The following is a 19,569-nucleotide window of genomic DNA, read 5'->3' on the forward strand; positions in this document are numbered from 1 at the left end:
AAGGAAAAACACAAAACTTTCCCCATCATAGGGTCACATTTGTGTTTATCTGCAAGGATCTGCATAAAGCTAATTCAGAAGCAAAGGCAGGCTAACTTATGTGAAAAAGTGGCCCAAGAGCCAGTGGGAGCAGCTACCTCTTGGCCAGAGCACATGACTAGGCAGTCAGGGGTGTGTGCTTTCTTGGCGGGCATCCTCATGAAGGTGTGCACACTATCTATGGTTTTTCCAGCCTTTCTTTACACGAACCACTCTAACATCTTTCAGGGAGGGAAGAAGGTATTGCCATTTCCCAGACCCCTGTTCGTGCCCCTTCTTGGGCAGTTGCTCCAGCTTAGGGCTCCAGCTCCTGCCTTCAAGTAGGTCACTAAATGACATCCCGAGATGGACACAGTCTGCTGAAGGCAAACACGGTAGGAAGAGGGCATCCTCCTCCTTGCTTTCCTGGGGGAGTGAAAAAGTCACTTAGCAGGCAGTGTAGACCACGTGTATGTGTGTGTCTGGGTCCCACCACTTCTGCCAAACAAGTGAAGCAGGGGCACAGTGCCGCTGCCAGTTGGAGCCAGTCTGTTTCCTTTGGTCCTGCGCTTTTCTCCACGGCTGTGAACAGTGTTGGGGGTAGGGATTTCTAGTGTGTTACCACACCTGCATTGCATACCTGTGTCCTCAGCATTCCACAGCAAAGGTTACCCCATTACAGGGGTGGGTTGTATGTTCTGACATCGAATGCATAGGCACCCCATTACCCATCATCATGTCTGTTGCCATAACTGTAATCTCACACAATTAAACACTGGAAATGTGCAGAGGCTATGCCTGTTTTCTGTGTCTGCTCGACTTGCACCTACTGATGTAGTTTTCAGATACCTTCTATTTGTACAAATACTAGAAAATGAGCTGCTTCCTAGCAGCAGAGTGAGCAGGTCAGCCACTGCCAACCCTCCGTGGCTGTGCCAGGGCACACACCAAGGGCCAGGGAGACTGCATGGCAACTGCCCAGGGCTGTGCCCAGCAGGGAGTGGCCACAGTCTGCCTGGGCAGTCACAGCCCTGGGGACTTACTCCAAGTTTACCATCTTGTTCACGCACCTGCAGAAATAGAACTGACATTGCTACAGAGGGAAGCAGCTGAGGGACTAATGGACTCACGTCACCAAGAGCTGTGTGTAATAAGGCAGCAGTTTTCCTTGTTCACTGCATGCATTCATTTGGTCATCTATTTAATCATTCATTCATTACCCAGTATACTGGAAAGACTGCTGTGTGCCAGGCATTGTGGTAAGTTCTGGGGATAAAATGGTGAAGAGGTCACATCTGGTCTTGGCCCTACTGGGATTCAGCACAAAGATAATCACAACGGGGGCAAATGCCATGAGTAGGCAGAGCAGGCAAGCCAGAAGCTCAGAGGAGGGGCCCCAGGTTGGAAGGCAGGTGCTCCAGGCACTTGGAACAGCAAGGCTGAGCCTGGAGGTGAATGGGATTACAGCCACTTGGAAATGCAGAGGGAGATGTTCAGTTTGAATGCAGCCCAGAGAGTAGACAGGGCATGGGCACAGGGGAGGGCAAGGCTTCATCCGTCTGCTCAGCAGAAGAATGACTTCGGTGTTTGTGCTGCGGAAAGACCAGCCCTCCTACCACCCAGGGCAACCACTTCCAACATCTCCCTTAGTAATTTGCCTGTTCAACCTGCTCTTGACATGGTTTTACTACCATGGAAATGAAATGTCCCCCAAAAGGGACAGAATACAAAAAGCCAGTTTAGTTGGTTTAGCCTGAGACTCTTTTGCTTTAAAACACCAAGTGTGAATAGAAAATCTGAGGTACAGCGAGGCCAAGGCCATTGAAAAGGTATTTCTTATCCTCACAGATCCCAAGAGGAGGGGCCCGCCCCGCCCCAGGGGCCTGTGAGGACGCTCCCGGCCCGCCAGGAGGCGGAGGGAGGGGGAAACCGGGCAGAAGCCTGTACTGTGCTTTCCGAGGGAAGGAACGGGTGAGGCAGGGGAAAAAGGCTCAGGCTTGGGGGGACTGATTAATTCTGTGGGCTCTGGGGCGCAGGGGCTGTCCCCGCTTGTCTGGTGCTAGCCCTGGGGTGAGCAGGGAAGGGGGAGGGGGCCTGGAGTGTGAGAGCCCCATAGGGGCGGTGGGGGCGGGGCTCTGGATGGTTGATTTGTATTTGGGAGATGTGCTGGTGGGCAAGTGTTTACTGTCTTTAGAAATTAGCCCTGGGAGGGCAGTTCCTCCAGTGTGTTAAGGCCCCTGATGTCAAAGCATCAGAAGCCAGAGAATAACAGACATGGTTACTACATCCTTTTGATTAGGCCACTGGGGCAGCCAGAGTTGTATCCTGCTCTGCTTCTCAGGACAGAGAGATGAACATAAAAAATTTAATATACTTCTAACAGAAAGGTAGGAAAGATCGCCTCAGAGTGGCCTAGGGTAAGAAACGGTATATGGAATGGTTGGGGAACCCTTCCTAGGCACACTCACAGCCAACCAGCCAGCTAGATGCTAGTCTCCAAAGGGCTTCCTAAAGCTGGATGACTCAAGCTGGCCTGTCGTTGCCACAAATAATCCTTTTAGCCCAAACTGGTCTGTGGAGAGGTGTGAAATACCTTAGTTATTTCTCTTATACTTTTCCACATATAATTAGTGAATGCACATTTGCCCTTAGCCTTTGCAAACCTGCCGGCTATTGAATAATGCCTCTCAGTCCAAATGGCTGTGTGTCCTCTCGCTGCCCTCTTCACGGCCCAGTTCATTACCCAGCCATGGTCCAAAGCACCTTGGCTCAGCCTATCGGTAGAGGGCCTGTTGGTGGTTATTGGGCAGTGCTTCATGACACCCCCTGAGTTTTTGGTAGTTCTCAAGCACAGCTGGTGGGAGAGCAAATTGGCACAGACTTTCTGAAATTAAAAAAAAGAAAAGATTATTGCACAAAAAGCAACCAGTTCCACTTTTAGAAGTTCAAGGAAACAGTGACTAGACAAAGAAATTTATGTCAAAGGTGTTCATTACAGCATTTAAAAAAATAGTGAAATATAGGAAAAAATTCAAAAAACAGGGAGTACTTAAATAACTTAGTCTGTGGCACATGCATATAATGGAAGACTTCCAGCCATCAGAAATCACTTCAAAACATGGAAAAAAAAAACCTAACAAAAACAGCTTACAAAGTTCTGATGTGGGATGGGAAGATCTGAATATTGCAAAAGAAAATGCATTTTTTATATGTAATAAAAAAGACTAGAAAATCTTAAATTTTCTTTATGCTGCAGGTTTTAAAAAATCCAGTTGTTCTGTTTTCATTTCTGCAAACAGCAAATCATCTCTCTAATAAAAAAAATCAGGGTATCTGATTTTTAAAACTTTTCTTAAGACTAGAAACACTATAAGGATGGAAAACAAACTTTGTCACAGAATCTAAGTCTAAATTTTAATACAATATGTTAAACCTCACTTCTAGTTCAGACCTTACCCATATCTGCCAACTGCATTGTTTGCGAAGAGAAGGAAAGATCAGAGCAGGGGCCAGGGAGTGAGGGGGCCCTGTAGGCAGGAGGCGCACGTGGAGGGAAGTAGCAGGGATTCAGACGCTGTGTGACAAAGACCTTCATGGAGTGTAATCACAGTGCAGAATGGGGAAGCATCTGGGGGTACACATCTGGGCCTGGTGAAGCGAAGCCCAGACGTGCCCTGACCACCTGGGCAGGTCTTACCTCAATGAGTCCCCACAGCTCCAGGGCACCCCATGAGGGGAAAGCACTTTCCCCCTAGACAGTCTGCTTCTGGAGAGGCCCAGCAAGTCCCAGACAGAACTGGAAGACTGGGGAAGAACCTCCTGCTTCCCATCATGTCTCTGCCTTGCCTCTGTTCACGCTTTGGAAGCAAATTAAGCTCTCCATTTCCATGTGCATTTTTAAATCGTTCAGTCTTGTTTGCCTGTTATGGTGAGGTTAGTGACCCTCTCTCATGGTTTAATGAAATGTTCAGAGGCTTCCTGACACCACGGCCACACTGTAAGGTGGGACTATGGCAGCAGCATTTCAATGAGGAAGAAAACGAGGAATATTATCCCCAAATGACAGTCCATAAGGAGCAGCAAACTGTCTTCTGAAAAATGCTTCCCAAAATGAGCTAGTGTTTTTTTCCTTGAATGGAATGGTTGGCAAAGGGACAGCAGATGATGGAGGTGGCAGGAGAGAGCGCAGAGGAGCACGGAATGGGTTCTTATCACCCCGGCCTTGGGGACCTTTAGTGTTTCCCTGGACACCTCAGAGAGCTGGGCTTGCTTATTGGCACCTTCGGATTCATGACTGCAGAAGGTACAGTGTGGGCACATCCAAGGGTTTCTCACACAGACGAGTTCTTTCTGTTCCTATCAGACTACTAAGAGAAATCTTGTTGCAGCACCTCCTGGGCCCTCTCCAGGGCAGACAATCCCTGGCCCCTCCCTTGTTCCCAGAGCACCCTGTCCCTTGCTCCTCTAGGATGAGAGGTAAAGTGGCGCTGTCTGCCAAACTGACCTTGGTCGCACCTCCCACCCGAGTGCCCCTCCCAGGCACGCTCCCCACCCCATGCTTTTGCATTCAAATGTCCTTTTATTCTTACAGAATCCAGATGCTCAGCCCCCACCTTGAGTCCCCAAGCCCCTCCCTTTCCTTAAATAGTTAACTTCCACGCCTGGTCAAGCCCCCTCCCACACTCTGTGGTGGTCCACCTTGGCACTAGCAACTGCCCTCCACCTTTCAACAGGCCAGGCTTTGAAATTACACATCTGCCTTTAAAATACTCAGATTCTTCATCAGAGTTGGTCTCAATCACTGTTGATCTGTTGCTTTGAATTGTTATATTTTTTCTTTTCTTGGTACAATTCACCCTTTTGTGGCTGCAATTTTTCAGTTTTGCTTTTATGTCTCCCTTCTTTTTTGTCCAAAAGATAAAATGTGGCAACTTTATCTCCTTTGCACAGGCATAAATGTGCATGGTTCCCATACCTGGATGTAGGTCGCTTTGTGTTGGGGCCAGAGGCAGAGAGAGAGGCAACCATCTCGGGGTGGTGGAGAGAGATGTGTTTATTTCACAATGAGCTCATTTATGAAATCTGTACCAGGACTTCAGAATTTGTAGGTGTTCCAGGATCTGTTGTTTCTCAAAGTCATGATATTTTGGCAAAGTGCTGGGAGTCCACTAAATCTGCCTCCTCCCCTTCCATGCTGAGGAAGCCATAGCCGGGCATGTGGAGGCCACCTAGGGACCCATCTCCCTCCTGGGCAGTGGGGGTGTGCAGACCTGGCTGCCACCCAGATTGACCACAAAGATGACAGTGCCCTGTGGGTGAGTGGGCAACCAGACAGGAGGAACCCGAGTCCCGAGCAGCCACATGAGCAGAGAGCCCTCCAAGCTGCCCTGGAGCTTAGGAGAGGGAGCGCCATCATTTTTTTTAAAGGCCACTTTGTGTCGTGAGTCATTATAGGAGTTTTACTTTTTACCCTAATCCACACCCTTCCTCCCTCCTGCCTCCCTGCATTCCCAGTTATGCTACTAGGCTCCCTGGAACTCGGAACCACCCTTAGAACAGAGGGTGTGTATTTCAGGTTGTTTTCCTAGGCCTGGGAACAGGGCGGAGGAGGGAGCACCCACCCATCCATCCCATTCCCGCAGCAACCCTGTGAGGCCAGTTTATGGCCGGGTGAGGGTTTGGAATGGAATAAAGTGCAGTTTTGGCCTTCAAGGATTTTGTTCTTCAAAGTCAAATCCACGCTCCCAGCTTCAGTGGATGGTGTGGTCTTGACAACTGAATCCTGAAATCTCAGGACCACATGAGGACAAGGGTGTGGACTGAACAGCCAGTTTCTGAAACAAATGTCTACCTTTGTCCCAGAAGGACAAAGCTTGGACATAAAGGACGTCGGCATTCTAACTGTCATCATTACTGCTGCTGTCTACTCAGCCTCTACCGTGGGCCAGGCATCGGGCTAGATCCGTTATTCCATTATATCATTTATTCCTCATGGAGGCCCTCTGGCTGGGAGTCTTCCCACCATTTAGGACATGAGGCAGCCGGAATGAAGAAATGTTCTATGACTTGTCCAGACCCTGCAGAGAGCAAAGCCGCCTGGGGTTTAGACAGTCCCATTTTGGAGCATGCACCCTTTCCATTCCACTGCCCATATGTTCCCCTAAGAGCGAAATCCTGAGTGCTGGGCATGCCCGACTTCAGGGGGCCAAGGCAAGAAGAGCCACGTTAGAAATTCTTAACACAGTGCTTTTACGTCCAAAGAAAGGATGTGGTGAGCATCATGGTGGGGAAAGTACACCCAGGGCTCAGGACAGCGAAGCAGAAATTGAAATAGATTTTGTTCCTCACCCTGGCTGTCAGACTGTTCTACAGAACCTTAGCTTTTATCTCACCCAACAGCAGGGACCGAGATTCAAGATGAAAAGGCAGTGGGTTTTCAGGGGTGCTCAGAATTAGGAGGACACTTCTGAGATATTTGTGTCTCATTTTGAGGCGAGTGTCCCCCAAGGAGCCCGGTACCTCCCTCTGGACAATTATTAGGCTAGCCGCTGCCCCCAGAAACTGTACAGGTGCGCAGGGCTTGGGTGACCCCCAGGGCTAAAGAGAAGAGCAGAACCAAACAGCAGCAGCTGCCCTGCAAGCCTCAGAGGAGACAAGACCTCGGTATTTGCAGAGTATCCTGGGAAAGCAGACTTCCTAAAGGCTCCTTGCCTCAACGTTCAGCAAGGCTGGAGAGAATCCTTAAAGTCAGAGGGGAAGCTGAACTGGCTGGAGCCACAGTGGGGCCGTGATTTTAAGAAGTGCGGGCACCCCAATTGTGACCCTATTGTTCCAACAGTCTCCTGGTTGCCATCTCACTGACACCTGCTTGGTGACAGCAGCTTGGTGAAATTCATAAAACTTCCAGATTTCCTGAAGCAGTTTTGGCATTGGAGGTATTACACAGAAGTTCCTGGCTTACTCATCATGGCCTTGGTGCTAACTTTGGCAAGAACATAGTCTTATACACTGAAAGAGCAATAATACTTTATTTAAAATATATACAAAATTATTACTTTGAAACATATATATTACTGTCCAACACGCATCATCGAACAGTGACGGATATACGTTTTGGTACCTTCATTCATTCAGTTTGTGGTTTCTCTCTCTCGCCTGAGCCTCCTGAAGTGCATTCCCCTGAACATGCACCAGAGGGGAGACGCCCAGTGGCATGGTCCCCTCAGTGGCCTGGCTGTACCCTACACCATGGAGGCCGTGCAACTCTGCCTCATGGGAACTGAAGGCAAACCCTGTCCTGGCAGGGCCAGGCCCCACCTCAGTCAACCACCTGCCAATTGCCTGCCTGCAACTCTCTCTCTTTCTTGTGTCTGGATATGAAAGAAGGGGACAGTTGGTGAGAAAAGGTGTCAATTATTTTCTTGACAAACTCTCCTCTGGGCTTAGATTAATATAAATATGTTCTCTTTCTTTCCTGCCTTTGTCACCAATACCACAGGAGAACATGAGAATGGGGAGCTGGCCTTGTAATACAACCCAGAAAAAGAAACAAGAAGAGAAACAAACCACGGACTTCTGTGCTCTTAGTCATTTGAGTCATGATTACCCTGAGCTGAAGGGGACAACTGCTTCTGGACACAGCGCAGGCCTCATTCATCACTCTCTCCCACAGTGCCTTCTATCTAGTAGGCACTTAATACATGCTCGTTGCATGGATAAATAAGTCGATGCAGGGGATCCAGTGACTGTGCACAGAAAACATACACATTTGGAACTGGTGTGTCTGAGACATGACAGGGACATTGAAGATCAGGTAGACCTGCTTCCTTACTTGGCAGATGGGGAAACTGAGGCCCAGAGAAGGGAGGTGAAACGAACAAGTTTTACATAGTTTCACCATGACTAGTTCAAGATACAGTTAGACTTGAAATCAAATTTTATGAATTTCTTCCTAAAGTTTCCGTTCTCTTCTGATCTGAATGAGAGCTCAATGGACCCAATGGTATGTCCTTAACTCAGGACAGTCATCCTTCAAAGTCTGAAGCTTCTGATGGAAATGGGCGGCCCTGGGGGTAGCGGCCAAGGGCAGAGGTGCTCCTTAGGCAGCCTCAGTCCTGGGACCCCAGTCCTGCCTGGGCCGGGAGGACCGAGGTCACAGGCGGCAGCCCGACAGCAGCGGCCGGGGGCCCGCACACCTGGGTGAGGTAGGAGGGACACAGGCCACCGGGCTGCTCAGTGGGCGCCGTGTGATCTACCTCTGCCGCAGCTGCAGTGCCCAGGCCCAGGTGGCCATTACAGACATGGCAGGCACGGGGTGTCAAGGGGAAACACGTAAACAAAGCCCACTGACGACGTCCAAACTGAAAGGAAGCCATTGCAGACACTGGCTGAAAAGATGGAGAATGGGAGGAGGAGTATGTTTTTCCTGTGTACTGGAATGGCTGTGATTAAAACAAAGGGGGGGTTGAGGGAAGGAGAAGGGGCAGAGGGATGTCACCCATACTGGGAGGGGCAGGGTGCAGGGCTGGTGGGCCAGCCGGGTGGCGGTGGGTGGGCTCCTCAGTTCAGCTGAGCTGCGTCGAACATTCTCTGGGCTTTGAGCCTCTGAAGCCTCTGTGTCACCTGGGGGGACAGAAAAGTACAGGTGTTCACTCTGCTCCTGGTGTGATTTTGTTTTACAGGAGGGATGATTTGGCACCTCTGACCAGCATGGAGAACCTTATGTGTTTCCCCATATGCCACAAACATAAACACCTCTGAAGAATGCTGGCATCAGACAAGACAAATGCACACCCAAGAGGTACCTGCTGGGCCCTCACTTCAGAACACAGCCCCGTACACAGACCTTCCACCTGCCTCTCACCAGCCGACTCCAGTCCCTGCCCCAAGCTTCCCTTTCTAGGAAACATCTGCACGTCTCATTTTGCTTTAACTTCCAGTGTCCATAGGTCCCCCACACTGTCCTTCTGCACCGAGAAACAAAGGAAGTCATCTTGTACACTTAGGTGCCCCTGCTTCTCTGCTAACAAATGAGTAGCTTTGTGCTTAAATGACCACCACAAAACGCTGACCACAACTCTAGGGCCAGGAAGCAGAGCAGAAGGACAGCCACGCTCTGTCCTGGGCCAGGCAGGAGCTGGTCTCCTCGCTCCTCAGCCCCCCCACTAAACTGCAGACTGGTTTTCGTTGCACACATAGACGGTGCTCGGCCGGATTCGCCTTCGGATCCGCTCAGGCACTTTGGGGAGGATTTGGAAGGTCTGGGGTAGCAGCTCGATGCAGGCCTCACGGAATTTTTTGATTCTCCAGCAGTAGACGATGGGGTTGAAGACGGACTTGAGGTAGCTGAGCCACAGGATGCAGGAGCTGGTGGTGTAGAAGGAGGGGCTGCAGTAGAAGCTCTGGCTGAATACGGCCAGGAGGCTGTAGACCGAGTGCGGCAGCCAGAAGAGCGAGAAGCCCACAAAGAGGATCAGGATGGTGGTGAAGGCCTTGGTTTTGAAGCTCAGGTCCAAGCTGACCTGCTGTTGCCGTTGGGGCCACCTCAGGCCAGCTGTGGCGAGCTGTCTCAGGTCCAGGCTGTTGGACTGGTTGTGCACACGGACGGTGTTCTTCCGGACCGTGTGCAGGACACACAGGAAGGAGCACAGCATGATGCTGAAGGGTACAAAGAACACTGTAGCCACTAGCGTCACCGCGTAAGCACGGCTGGCTGGCAGCTCCGTGTAGCCCAGCACGCACTGCGGGGCCCGGGCCGGTACCTCCAAGAGTGTCCAGCCTGCCAGTGAGGGAGCTGACATGCAGAAGGACAGTGCCCAGGAGCCAGCGATGATCACCTTGGCCCTCTGTGGGTTCAGCTTGTCCTGGCGCTGCACAATGATGAGAAAGCGGTCCACACTGATGATAAGCAGGATGGTCACGCCCTCCAGGACGAAGAACCAGTACAGCATGGCTGAGAGCCGGCAGAAGGAGTCACCAAAGTGCCAGTGGGCAGTGATCAAGGTGACAGTGGTAAAGGGCATGCAGCACAAGGACAGCATGATGTCGGAGAAGGCCAGAGTAGCCAGCAGCAGGTTGATGGCGGAGCGCATGGCTGGCCTCTGGTACACGATGATGCAGACGACAGCGTTGCCGAGGAGTCCCACCACGATCATCAGCATCATGATTATTGCCAAGGGTATCCTGAGGGGCGTAGGGGGTGGGGCTGCCCCAGAGTCCCACCTGTTGCTCCCGTTCAGCAGCCAGTATTCATAGGACTCGATGGCTGTGCGGTTACAGGTCATCTTGGAGTGGAATTTGGAGCAGGGATAGAAAGGACTGAACGGGCCCCCTCAGCACTTTGGTGGCTGTCATTTTCTGTCTGCGGGCTGCATCTTCTTCCAGGATGTCCAGGACCTCTAGGGCACTGGAATGGTTGGGAGAAATGTCTTTCTCTTTCTTTGGAATCACTAGCTGGGATTTTCAGTTAATCGGTCACGGCTTCCTCTCTGTGACCACCAGCTGTGTCCCGAGTGTCCTACTTGGATGCCCTCTGTAGCCTGGAGCAAAGAGCAGCAAGGGAAAGGGAGTTAGACTTTCCAAGCATATGTTGAATAGAGCAGTGTACATTTTGCAAGTATTCTAAACACTGGAGTGGAAAGAAAGAATGAGCCATTCATTATTCGGGGCAAGGCTTGCTATTCACAAATATTATGAGCTGCGTCAAGTAGTCTGGGAAGACCTAATCAGACCAACTTTGTGGGAGATGAGGAAGTGAATACTTTGTAATCAATATTAACATAAAAAGCCTGTATTTAGTAACTTGAATGATAAGCAACCTGACTGAATGAAGCTTTGGGTAAGTCATCTCCAGCAGGGCAGGAATTTTTGTCTCTGCTGTTCTCAGTGGCATCCACCCCCTTGTGCACCTGGAACAGTGCCTGGCATACAGAAGACACCCGATGTTGAGCTCAAGTTGATGAATAAACAGTAGTTGATGCTGCTACTGGAATATTTGGTCAACTATATTTTGAGATAACTGTAGATTCACATGCAGTTTTAAGACAGAATCTGGCAGATAATTACTGCAAGCAAGCACACATTAGGAGGAGAGCATAGTTACATATGTGTGTGTATAAAGGAGCAGGAACACAGGGCAACCTACTTCAATTCCTGATAGTTTTCAATCAAATCTGCATTTCTACATGCCCATCAGTATTTACTCCTTTCTTTGTTTTTAACTAAATTTCCAGCCTTTCATTTTTATCTAATTTCTTACCCCAATCTTTGAATTAATAATATATTGTTATGTACTTCATTTAAAATTCATCTACAAGTATAGCAAAATATGAAGATGTAAGAATCTGATGAACCAACAATTGGACTAGATTTTCTTTTTACAGGAGCAATTTGTTTTTCCTTTGAGAAATAAATGTATATTAATGTTAATAAAAAGAATGATGTAGCTGAGGAGTCACAGTCAGCAGAGCAGCCATCAAACAGGAGGGAGGGAGGGTCAGTGGCAGCTTCTGGCCCCACCTTGTCCCCTGAAAATCTCCACTGGCTGTGGCTAGGAATCAGTGGGGGAATCAGCCTGGATGCTGCAGGCAAGGCTGGAAGAACCACCTACAGATGATGGAACCAGGATCAAAGCATTAAAAGGAAACAGATAGTTTCTTGATTCCTGGACGTTCTACCAGTGAAGGTAGTTCGCAAACTAGACGGGAATGTGAACTGCAAAAGGCTTCCAGAGGTACCTCCGAATGAACTTTAGCTCATGATTTTCTTCCTGGGTGGCCCTCATCCTGCTTTCCAATTTACTAATTCTGACTTCTTCCTGGGCTTGCAAGAGGTTTCTCTTTTTCTAAGCTCCTTATGGGCAATATTAGAGATACAGTAGCCATTGACTTTTGAAAGTTCATGCTATGCCACTTCGTTTTTGTGAAAAAGACCTACACTGGCCCGTGTTTTGGTTAACCTAGAAAAATCCAAACAGGATTTTCATGTTTATGAAAAATGGCAAAAAGCAAAAATTGCATTCAGCATTCCAAGAGACAGCACGCACTCAGGAAGTGAGCATGGCCCCATAGAGCTCCTTCCCTGGGAACCCCACTCAGCACCTGAGCACCCAGCCACCAGAGCTCTGAACTGCGTCTGTGCGCATATGTGCTTTATCTCAGTTGATTTTTGTTACCAGGATATGTCCTAAGGTTTCAGAAAAGTCTAAGGTTATTTTTTGGGTCTGGGAAGGCTCAAAGCTTTTCCCATATAAATTAATGTTAATTTCTTCTTTGCTTTATGCCATTTCGGCTTACAAAAGGTGTCATAGGAATGCTCTACTTTTGAATAGCAGGGGAAACCTGGATGTCAAATTGAAGGGATGAGGGCGATATAAAAATCCAGGAGGGCTCTGACCAGGCCCGCTAGCCTCCAGGCTCTGTAGGCGGCCATATCTTGGTGCTATTACCTCAGTTTAGATACAGCCGATCCTCAGTGTTGCAGTCTTTGGTTCTTCTCTCACTGGTGGGCACAGCTACCCAAACTCTGCAGGCTGAGTTGTACAATCCCAAATCTGGTATGGCACTTTGTAAGTGTGAAATCTCTCTCATGCAAACCACAAATGCTTGTGTTAGTGGGAAAAATACCTCTGTGCCCCAGAGGTAGTGACCCAATCTGTGAAACAGAGGTGACACTTATCAGCCCCTAGAGTTGTAAAATGCCTAATGAAAACAGGGGCATTAATAAGTGATTAACTTAATAAGTAATAATAAGTATTAATAAGTAACTTCACATTCTGCATTGGTTCAAGTTCATGGATTTCTGTCTCTTGGATGAAAGAGCAAGGACCATGGGATGCATGCATGAAGGCCTCGTGGAGCAAGCTCCTTTCGGAGCAGAGTCAGGGACAGCTGAGTAAAGGCTGCAGCCGTTTGTGTCTGTGTCAGTCCCAGCCGGTAGGGAATGCTGGCCCTGCAGCCTTCTCTGCACTCTGACTGGTTTTCCCGGCAATAATAGTTACAGAGAATGATTTCATGCTTAACCAAAGGAACAAATCATGAAAGGAATTTTTTTAAATGTGTGTGTCTTGAGGTTGAATCAGATTAAAATTGTTCAGGCTTCTGGGTAACAACTTGTCTCAGATACTTTAATTTGGTGTTTTGGTCACAGTCCTGCTGTTAATATCCAAATCAACAGCACTTTTATGAGCAGGAGCTTCAGCACTTCAAAGATCAAAGTAAAAGGCAGCAAGTGAACAAGAAATGTTCTGCTGAGGCCCTTGTGGTCTGGAGCTGCGCTCACCCTCTCTAGCATTTTCACTCTGAGGGCTGGGAGCCGAGCTGTGGATTACAAGCCGAGAGACAGAAGCAGCCTGGGAATGGACCCATTTCAAGGTATTTACTACAGGTCCCATTGGAAATGATGACACCCTGCAATGGGGAGGTCATGCAGGTGTTAGAAGATAAATAAGCACCTCAAAAGGAAGTATAATAGTGAACGAAGGAAAGGGTGGCCAGCTGCACCCTGGCTGTGTGCTGTGGATGAAGACAAGCACACTGACCATGTTCTCAACCAGCTGCGTCCAGGCAGAGGACAGAAGAGGCTTCTGGCATGAGCTAAAAGGGAACACTACCATCCTACACTGAATTTACTGCAATGTTTTCTAAAGCCCCTTTGGCGACTGCCAGCACCTCTGCTGTCCGGCCAGCTGGCCTCTGGGCAGCAGTTGGAAACAGGCAGGGGATGGCTGAAGGGAAGCTCCGAGGGTCCTGACCAGCTCACGTCCTCAAGTACAGAGCAGAGGTGGGCCTGGAGAGCAGAGTTTGGTCCAGAGACTCCCAAAGAGGGCCAGGCTTTGGCTGGGATCATGGTGACAGGGAGGTGGTTTCATGTCTGTGACGCCTAACAGCGTGGAGGAAAGAAAAGAAAAACACCCCCCACCCTGCCCCAACCACCCAAGTGGAGGCCCAGAAGTCTTTACGATGAAATCACACATGTTCTCCCTTCTAGTAGGTGAAGAACGGACTGTAAAGCCTGAGTCTGGATCCTTGATGGTCTGTGAGGGCCGGGAAAGGATCTCCTGTGCCTCCCGCGATGACTGGATGTGGCACCACGCTGGTGCCAGCGCCCCTGCTTCCCGCCTGCCTCCCTCCCCACCCCAGCTCTCTCTCTGTCCCTGTGTGTCTCTTTCTTTGCTAACTTTCAAAAGCATTTTAGTATGGTACATTTAAAACATAAAGAAATGCAGGAAAGCTAGAATACTGAAGCCCATTTGGCTGAGCTTCTGAGATTCGTTTTCACCACTTCCTTCCATTTAAGAGGGCAGCAGGCTCTGGAGTTCCCTGTCCCCAGACAGCCCCTGTCCCGCTGTGGTTTCTCATACAGTGAGATTTTCTTGGAGAGAGGAAGCCAGGCTGTGAGGTGGAGGGGGTGCCCTGATGGACAGACAGGAACCCACCCAGGAGCTGTTCCTACAGGACAGAAGGGTGTACCATCCCCCAGCAAATTCCTTCACTGCTCCAAACCCCAGACTGAGGACCTCCGCAGCCCTTTGCATGCCATTCAAGCAAAGCAGTCACTGGCCCTCCCTCTTCCCACAGGCCTGTGTCCCTGAGCCTCCCAGAGCACCCAGATGAAAGCTCTGCAGGAGTCCTGTGCACTCCAGGCACCCCCAGCCTTGACCACGTTGTTGAGGCCCCGCCCCATGTGTGTTCAGGGGTGGGGCCTCAGCCCTCTGGTGAGAGGACCGAAAACATTCAGAATACTGCTCACTGCCCCACCAAGGAGTCAGTGGTTTTTCTGGAACGATTTTACATAAACATTAAAAAAGCTCAGGTACTCCCTGCACACAAGTACATCTACAATTCACAGATTTAGAAACACACGTATTTGCATGTATATGTTCAATAGAATTTGCTGTTGCTGCTGATTTGTTCTGATCCAGCCAAAAGGTGGGAAATTTGGTGGCTTCTTTCTCCGTAGTCATTGTACATATAGCTTCAGGTAAGGGATTGTTGTTTGTGATATTGGGTTTTTAATTCCTACCCCAGAGAGAACATCCTGGTTCCCAAATGCCAAATCTAAGACATGAAGTCAGTCTTGGCAGATGGGAACGTTTGCTGTGGAAACAGCTTGACATCGTCATTACCTGCAACCATGTCACCTGTCTTTTTGATACAAACTCCCAAACAGATGGTATATTTCAATTTGAATAACTTTATTGGCAATGAAAAAAATACGCGAGATCTGCCAGAAGTAATACAAGTAGCTATGTTTAGAAACAGGTGTTAGGCCACGTGTCTCAACTTCTAAGACAAGTGAGCTGGAAGACCAGATTTCTTATTCCTCAACTCAGGCAAGAGTGGGGGAGGTTTTTCAAACAGAACAGAATTTGGGAACCTTTCCATGAAGCAAACCTTTAGTGAATATTTTTCTTAGTAATGCCTAAATTTATTGTGTGCTTATTATGGGCCAGGCTAACCCTTTACATAGCTCAGCGGTTCTCTGTACCTGTAGCCTCAGCATCCCCTAGGAACCTGTGAAAGATGCAGATTCTCAGGGTTAACCAAGCCCTGCAGAGTCAGAACTGGGGATGGGGCCCAGCAATCTGTGCCTTAACAAGTGGTCTGGGGTTTCAATGTTCACGGTTGTGGAAACTACAGCTGTATCTCATTGAACCCTGCCACAGACTCGGTTTTACAGAACAGGAAACTTATAAGCCTTCTTTGCCTGGACTGCAGGAGAGTGACCTGTGCTAGAATCCAGGAGGTCCGGGTCAGTCCCTGGGCTACACCCCTCCCCCAGTGAGGTAAGTGGGAGCTCAAGGCAGACTTTTATATTTGCAATAGTTAGTATTTCAGAGCAAGAACAATGATGTCTTGCTGCAGGTAGAGAGAAAGCATGGCAAATGGAGGTAGGGACCCTGTAGGACTGGCAAGGGCCAGAGTGTCGTAGGGCCTCGGGCAGTCATAGACAGTCTGCAGGACACCAGGCTGCCTCTGGCCTGCATTACATTCTGTGCCCCAGATGGGTGAGTTCACACAGATGCTTCTGGACCAAATGGGGGCGAGATCTATTTTTACCCTTAATTTAAAATCTGCTGGTTGTAGAAAATGTATGATTTAAGGCTAGATCCATGGAAGATGCAGGTAGCATGGGGATGTGCCCACCATCCAGTTCAGGCCTTTTTTCTTCCCCCAGGAAAGTTATCAAGACATGTACCGCCGTGTACCATGGGCGGGGAAACTCATCTAAATAGCCAATTTTTCTGGCTCTGCATGTAAGGAGTCTAAAGCAGACTGAAATTTTGCTCTGATTAAAGAGACAATAATAGTAACTAGAATTGGGATAAAGCTCTAAAATACACAAATGTTACAGAAATGTGCTAATTTTACTTTCTCACAGCCATTAATTCCCATTTACAGATGAGGAAACTTAACGCCATGATTGCGTGATCTGCTTAAGATGATACCGGTGGAAGGGGGCATCCAGTCATCACTTCTGTTTGTAGGCTCTGTCCCCCTTTCCTCTGCCCTGGGAGGCCCTGGATCTGGGATGCCCACTCAGTGCCCCCAGGGTTTCATTGTGAGGACAAATTCCATTTTACAGATACAGATTATGACTCAGGTGGATTAACTGCCTATACTTGTTCTAGTTATGAGAAAGAACAATTGATATTTAAGTACTTCTGAAAAGTCCAAAATAACCCACCCAATACTCGCAAAATATCTGTCTGTATGTATCTTTATACCTATACCTATCTGTTGAGGAGGCTGAAGTATGTGACTTGCTCAGGGCCTCAGTGTCCAAGTGAATCTTTGAGAATTTCATTTTTGCATTTAACTGTTAAAAGCCAACTCCCCACCCCCACCCCTCACTCTCCTATCTGACCTAGTTTAGAGGTGTCCCATATTAGGTAGGATTTTTCAAGTCCCTGAACCACATATGAAGAGTTTGCTAGAAGCACAAAGCATATGGTGCTTATTAAAATATGGGTATCGTTTGGTATTTTAATGAAATCTAAGGCATTTAGCACTTTTTCAAGATGCTAAAAAATAAGACCTGGCAATGTTGAGCTTCTCCAGGTAGGACACGTGACGTCCCAAGTAGGCTGCACGGGGGCTCCCAGGAGAGCCGTGGCTCACGCAGATCAGACAAAAGCCTCAAACTTCTCAGGCTGCAGCAAGACTGCTTTGCAAAAGCTTGTTCCTCCAAAAATCACATCTGCAGGCACCCCTCCCCAACTGTCACTGTGTTTCTCAAAAGCTTATTTTAAACTTTCCTTGGTACCTTTTGCAATTTTCCTAATATTTTATGGCCCTATTCTGGAAAAAAACAAAGCCTAGATCAGATTTTTTTAAAAAGTCTTTTCATTTGTAATAAAGAAAGCACACACAATTTATGCATTCAATTAAAATGATTTTTGTTGATACTTTAATGTTTTTAACAGCTTTATTGAGACATAATTTACACATAATAAAACTTGCCTGTTGTAAGTTTATAATTTGATGATTTTTTTAGTCAATTTATAATGTTGTACAATTGTCACCACACTCTGCATCTAGAGCATTCCCATTACCTCAGAAAAGATCCTGCATGTCTGTCTGCAGTCAACTAATTGAATTTTCGATAGTGATTCCAACTTATTTTCCAGAAAGGACTCCCCATTACCTCACAAGAACCTGGCAATTCTAATGAAGGCTGCTGACTCCTGAAGCACCCGCCCATACCCCTGCCTGGGCCCAGGGGCTACCTTCCTAGAAAAGATGAAACATCATTTAAATTGTTTCGTCCTTCCACCCTGGCCCATGTTGATATTCATGACCTTGAGTTAGCAAGTATTAGCTGGGTTGGGAGCAGGGTAAGTTTACTTATGCACACCTCCATCAGAGCACCACGAGCTCGCATGAAGTCACAGTGCACAAACGAAACACAGGAGGCACTGGGTGCTTGGGCAATGAGGCAAGGCCCAGAGGATCCAGGCTGTGGTCCTGGATCTGCTGCTTTGCAGCCTCGTAAGCCAGCGGAGAGTCCCAGCTGTTCAGCCTTGGATTCTTCTTCTGTACCTGTGTCACGGTGCTGCTGTCAGGACTGAACGTTCCCATGGCACTGGGCAAAGCACGAGGCACTAGGCCAGGGTGGGAGGAGCTTTATGAGGGCAAAGGGCAGGTTCTGTCCCATTGACTCCACATGCTAGGTTTGGGGGCAGTCTGAGTCTATCGTAGTGAGGGGGTCCCTGGGGTTATGCCCTGAGGGTTTAGCTTCTGAATAAAGTCAGTTTTACATGTGTGGCATGTATGATTCGCAGAACACTTGTGACCCTGGTTCCTTGTGCTTGTAATTCCATAAGGTCACAGAGAGTGTACATAGTGAGGTTGGAACTCGGCTCCCACACCACCCTTTCCAAGTTCTCTCAAGTTGGTTGGAACTTTGCGATTTTTCTCTGGTAGTGGGTGAGAACCCTCCAGCTGGCAGAAAGCATGACTTCAGAATCTCAGGGAGCGTCAGACCTGTGTCTTGGAGGTTTGAGCCCACTGTCCTCTGGGGCTGCCCAGTGGTACTTTCGGCACATATTGTGAAAGGAGCCAATTTGTCCATGACCTTGCCCGCTGTTCATGAGCTAAGACGGTCTATTTCAAAGAAAACCATGGAAGAGTTTGGTTTGGCTCATTACATAGAGAACATAAAGTCTAAGGGGGAACAAAGTTCACTTTAACTCTCTGGAGTTGTATATTAAAATGAAGCTCTTAACTCTTTAGGTAAGTGTTCACTGAATTCTCAGATTACAACATGTAAGAAATGATTTGTCAACCTGTAAGTTTTGAATCAAGGACTACATAAACTTACCGTGGAAAACTGCAAATGGGCCAGCCTGCATATGGCTGTCCTGCTGTTACATAAACACAGGCCATCTATGAATACAAAGGGGACCTTTGATTGCTTCCTCAATTGAATGCCTGTAACAGCAAATGCCCAGTTGAATGTGTTCCTGCTTGAGTGATACGTTGGATAGAAATGCAGTGTCTCCTGTGAGGCAAGGGTCCAAAATACCAGAGAGTGACTTGGTGGAAAAGGTAGGAGTCTAAGGGGTGGGGACCTCAAGTCAGTCACACTGAGCATTTGATGTTTCTGGAGGCCATTGGTCAGTTGCCCAAAGTATTCACATTTTCTGTAGTCGGCTACATTACTGGTGTAATATTACCTAATGTTTCAGTGTGTAAGAATTAAATGAGAGAAAGTATGTGAAACATATATATTTTGTCCTTCACTGACTCTAAGGGCCATTGACTTAGGATGTGTGATTATTTCACACACACTGAGAAAATAAAAATGCTACCAGGTACTCCCCCACAGCTTGGCAGCAGTACCCCGGCCCGGCGGGAGCCCTCCCCAGGGGCTCTCATTGCTCAGCATTTCCTTCACCTGTTCTGAGGCATTTGGCAATTACATCACTTTGGTGTATGATGGTGGTTTTAATTTTTCTCATTTTTCTGCTTCATAATGAAACATAACCCAACTCTATCTGTATATTGAAAATATTTAAAATTTCTGTGTATTGTCATGTTTTGTCATCTT

At 48.1% G+C, this 19,569-nt stretch overlaps 1 protein-coding gene across 3 annotated transcripts in view; it reads right to left on the reverse strand.

Annotated features, from left to right (window-relative positions):
* Positions 1 to 7,040: 7,040 nt before the first annotated feature.
* GPR45 (G protein-coupled receptor 45) overlaps positions 7,041 to 19,569 on the reverse strand; it is a 78,365-nt gene continuing 65,836 nt past the window's right edge. The window contains exons 3-4 of one of the 3 annotated variants that reach the window (XM_037020047.2): positions 9,308 to 10,556; positions 7,041 to 8,640 (exon numbers count right to left, since the gene is read on the reverse strand). In XM_037020047.2, the coding sequence (XP_036875942.2) occupies positions 8,336 to 8,640; positions 9,308 to 10,301 (1,299 nt within the window). In that variant the 5' untranslated portion in view covers positions 10,302 to 10,556 and the 3' untranslated portion in view covers positions 7,041 to 8,335. Of the gene's footprint in view, positions 10,557 to 19,569 lie in introns of all 3 variants that reach the window. The other 2 variants (XR_005061771.2, XM_037020048.2) reach the window with 2 other exon arrangements.

The sequence above is a fragment of the Manis javanica genome, chromosome 1, assembly GCF_040802235.1.
Source record: "Manis javanica isolate MJ-LG chromosome 1, MJ_LKY, whole genome shotgun sequence".
NCBI classification, from domain to species: domain Eukaryota; kingdom Metazoa; phylum Chordata; class Mammalia; order Pholidota; family Manidae; genus Manis; species Manis javanica.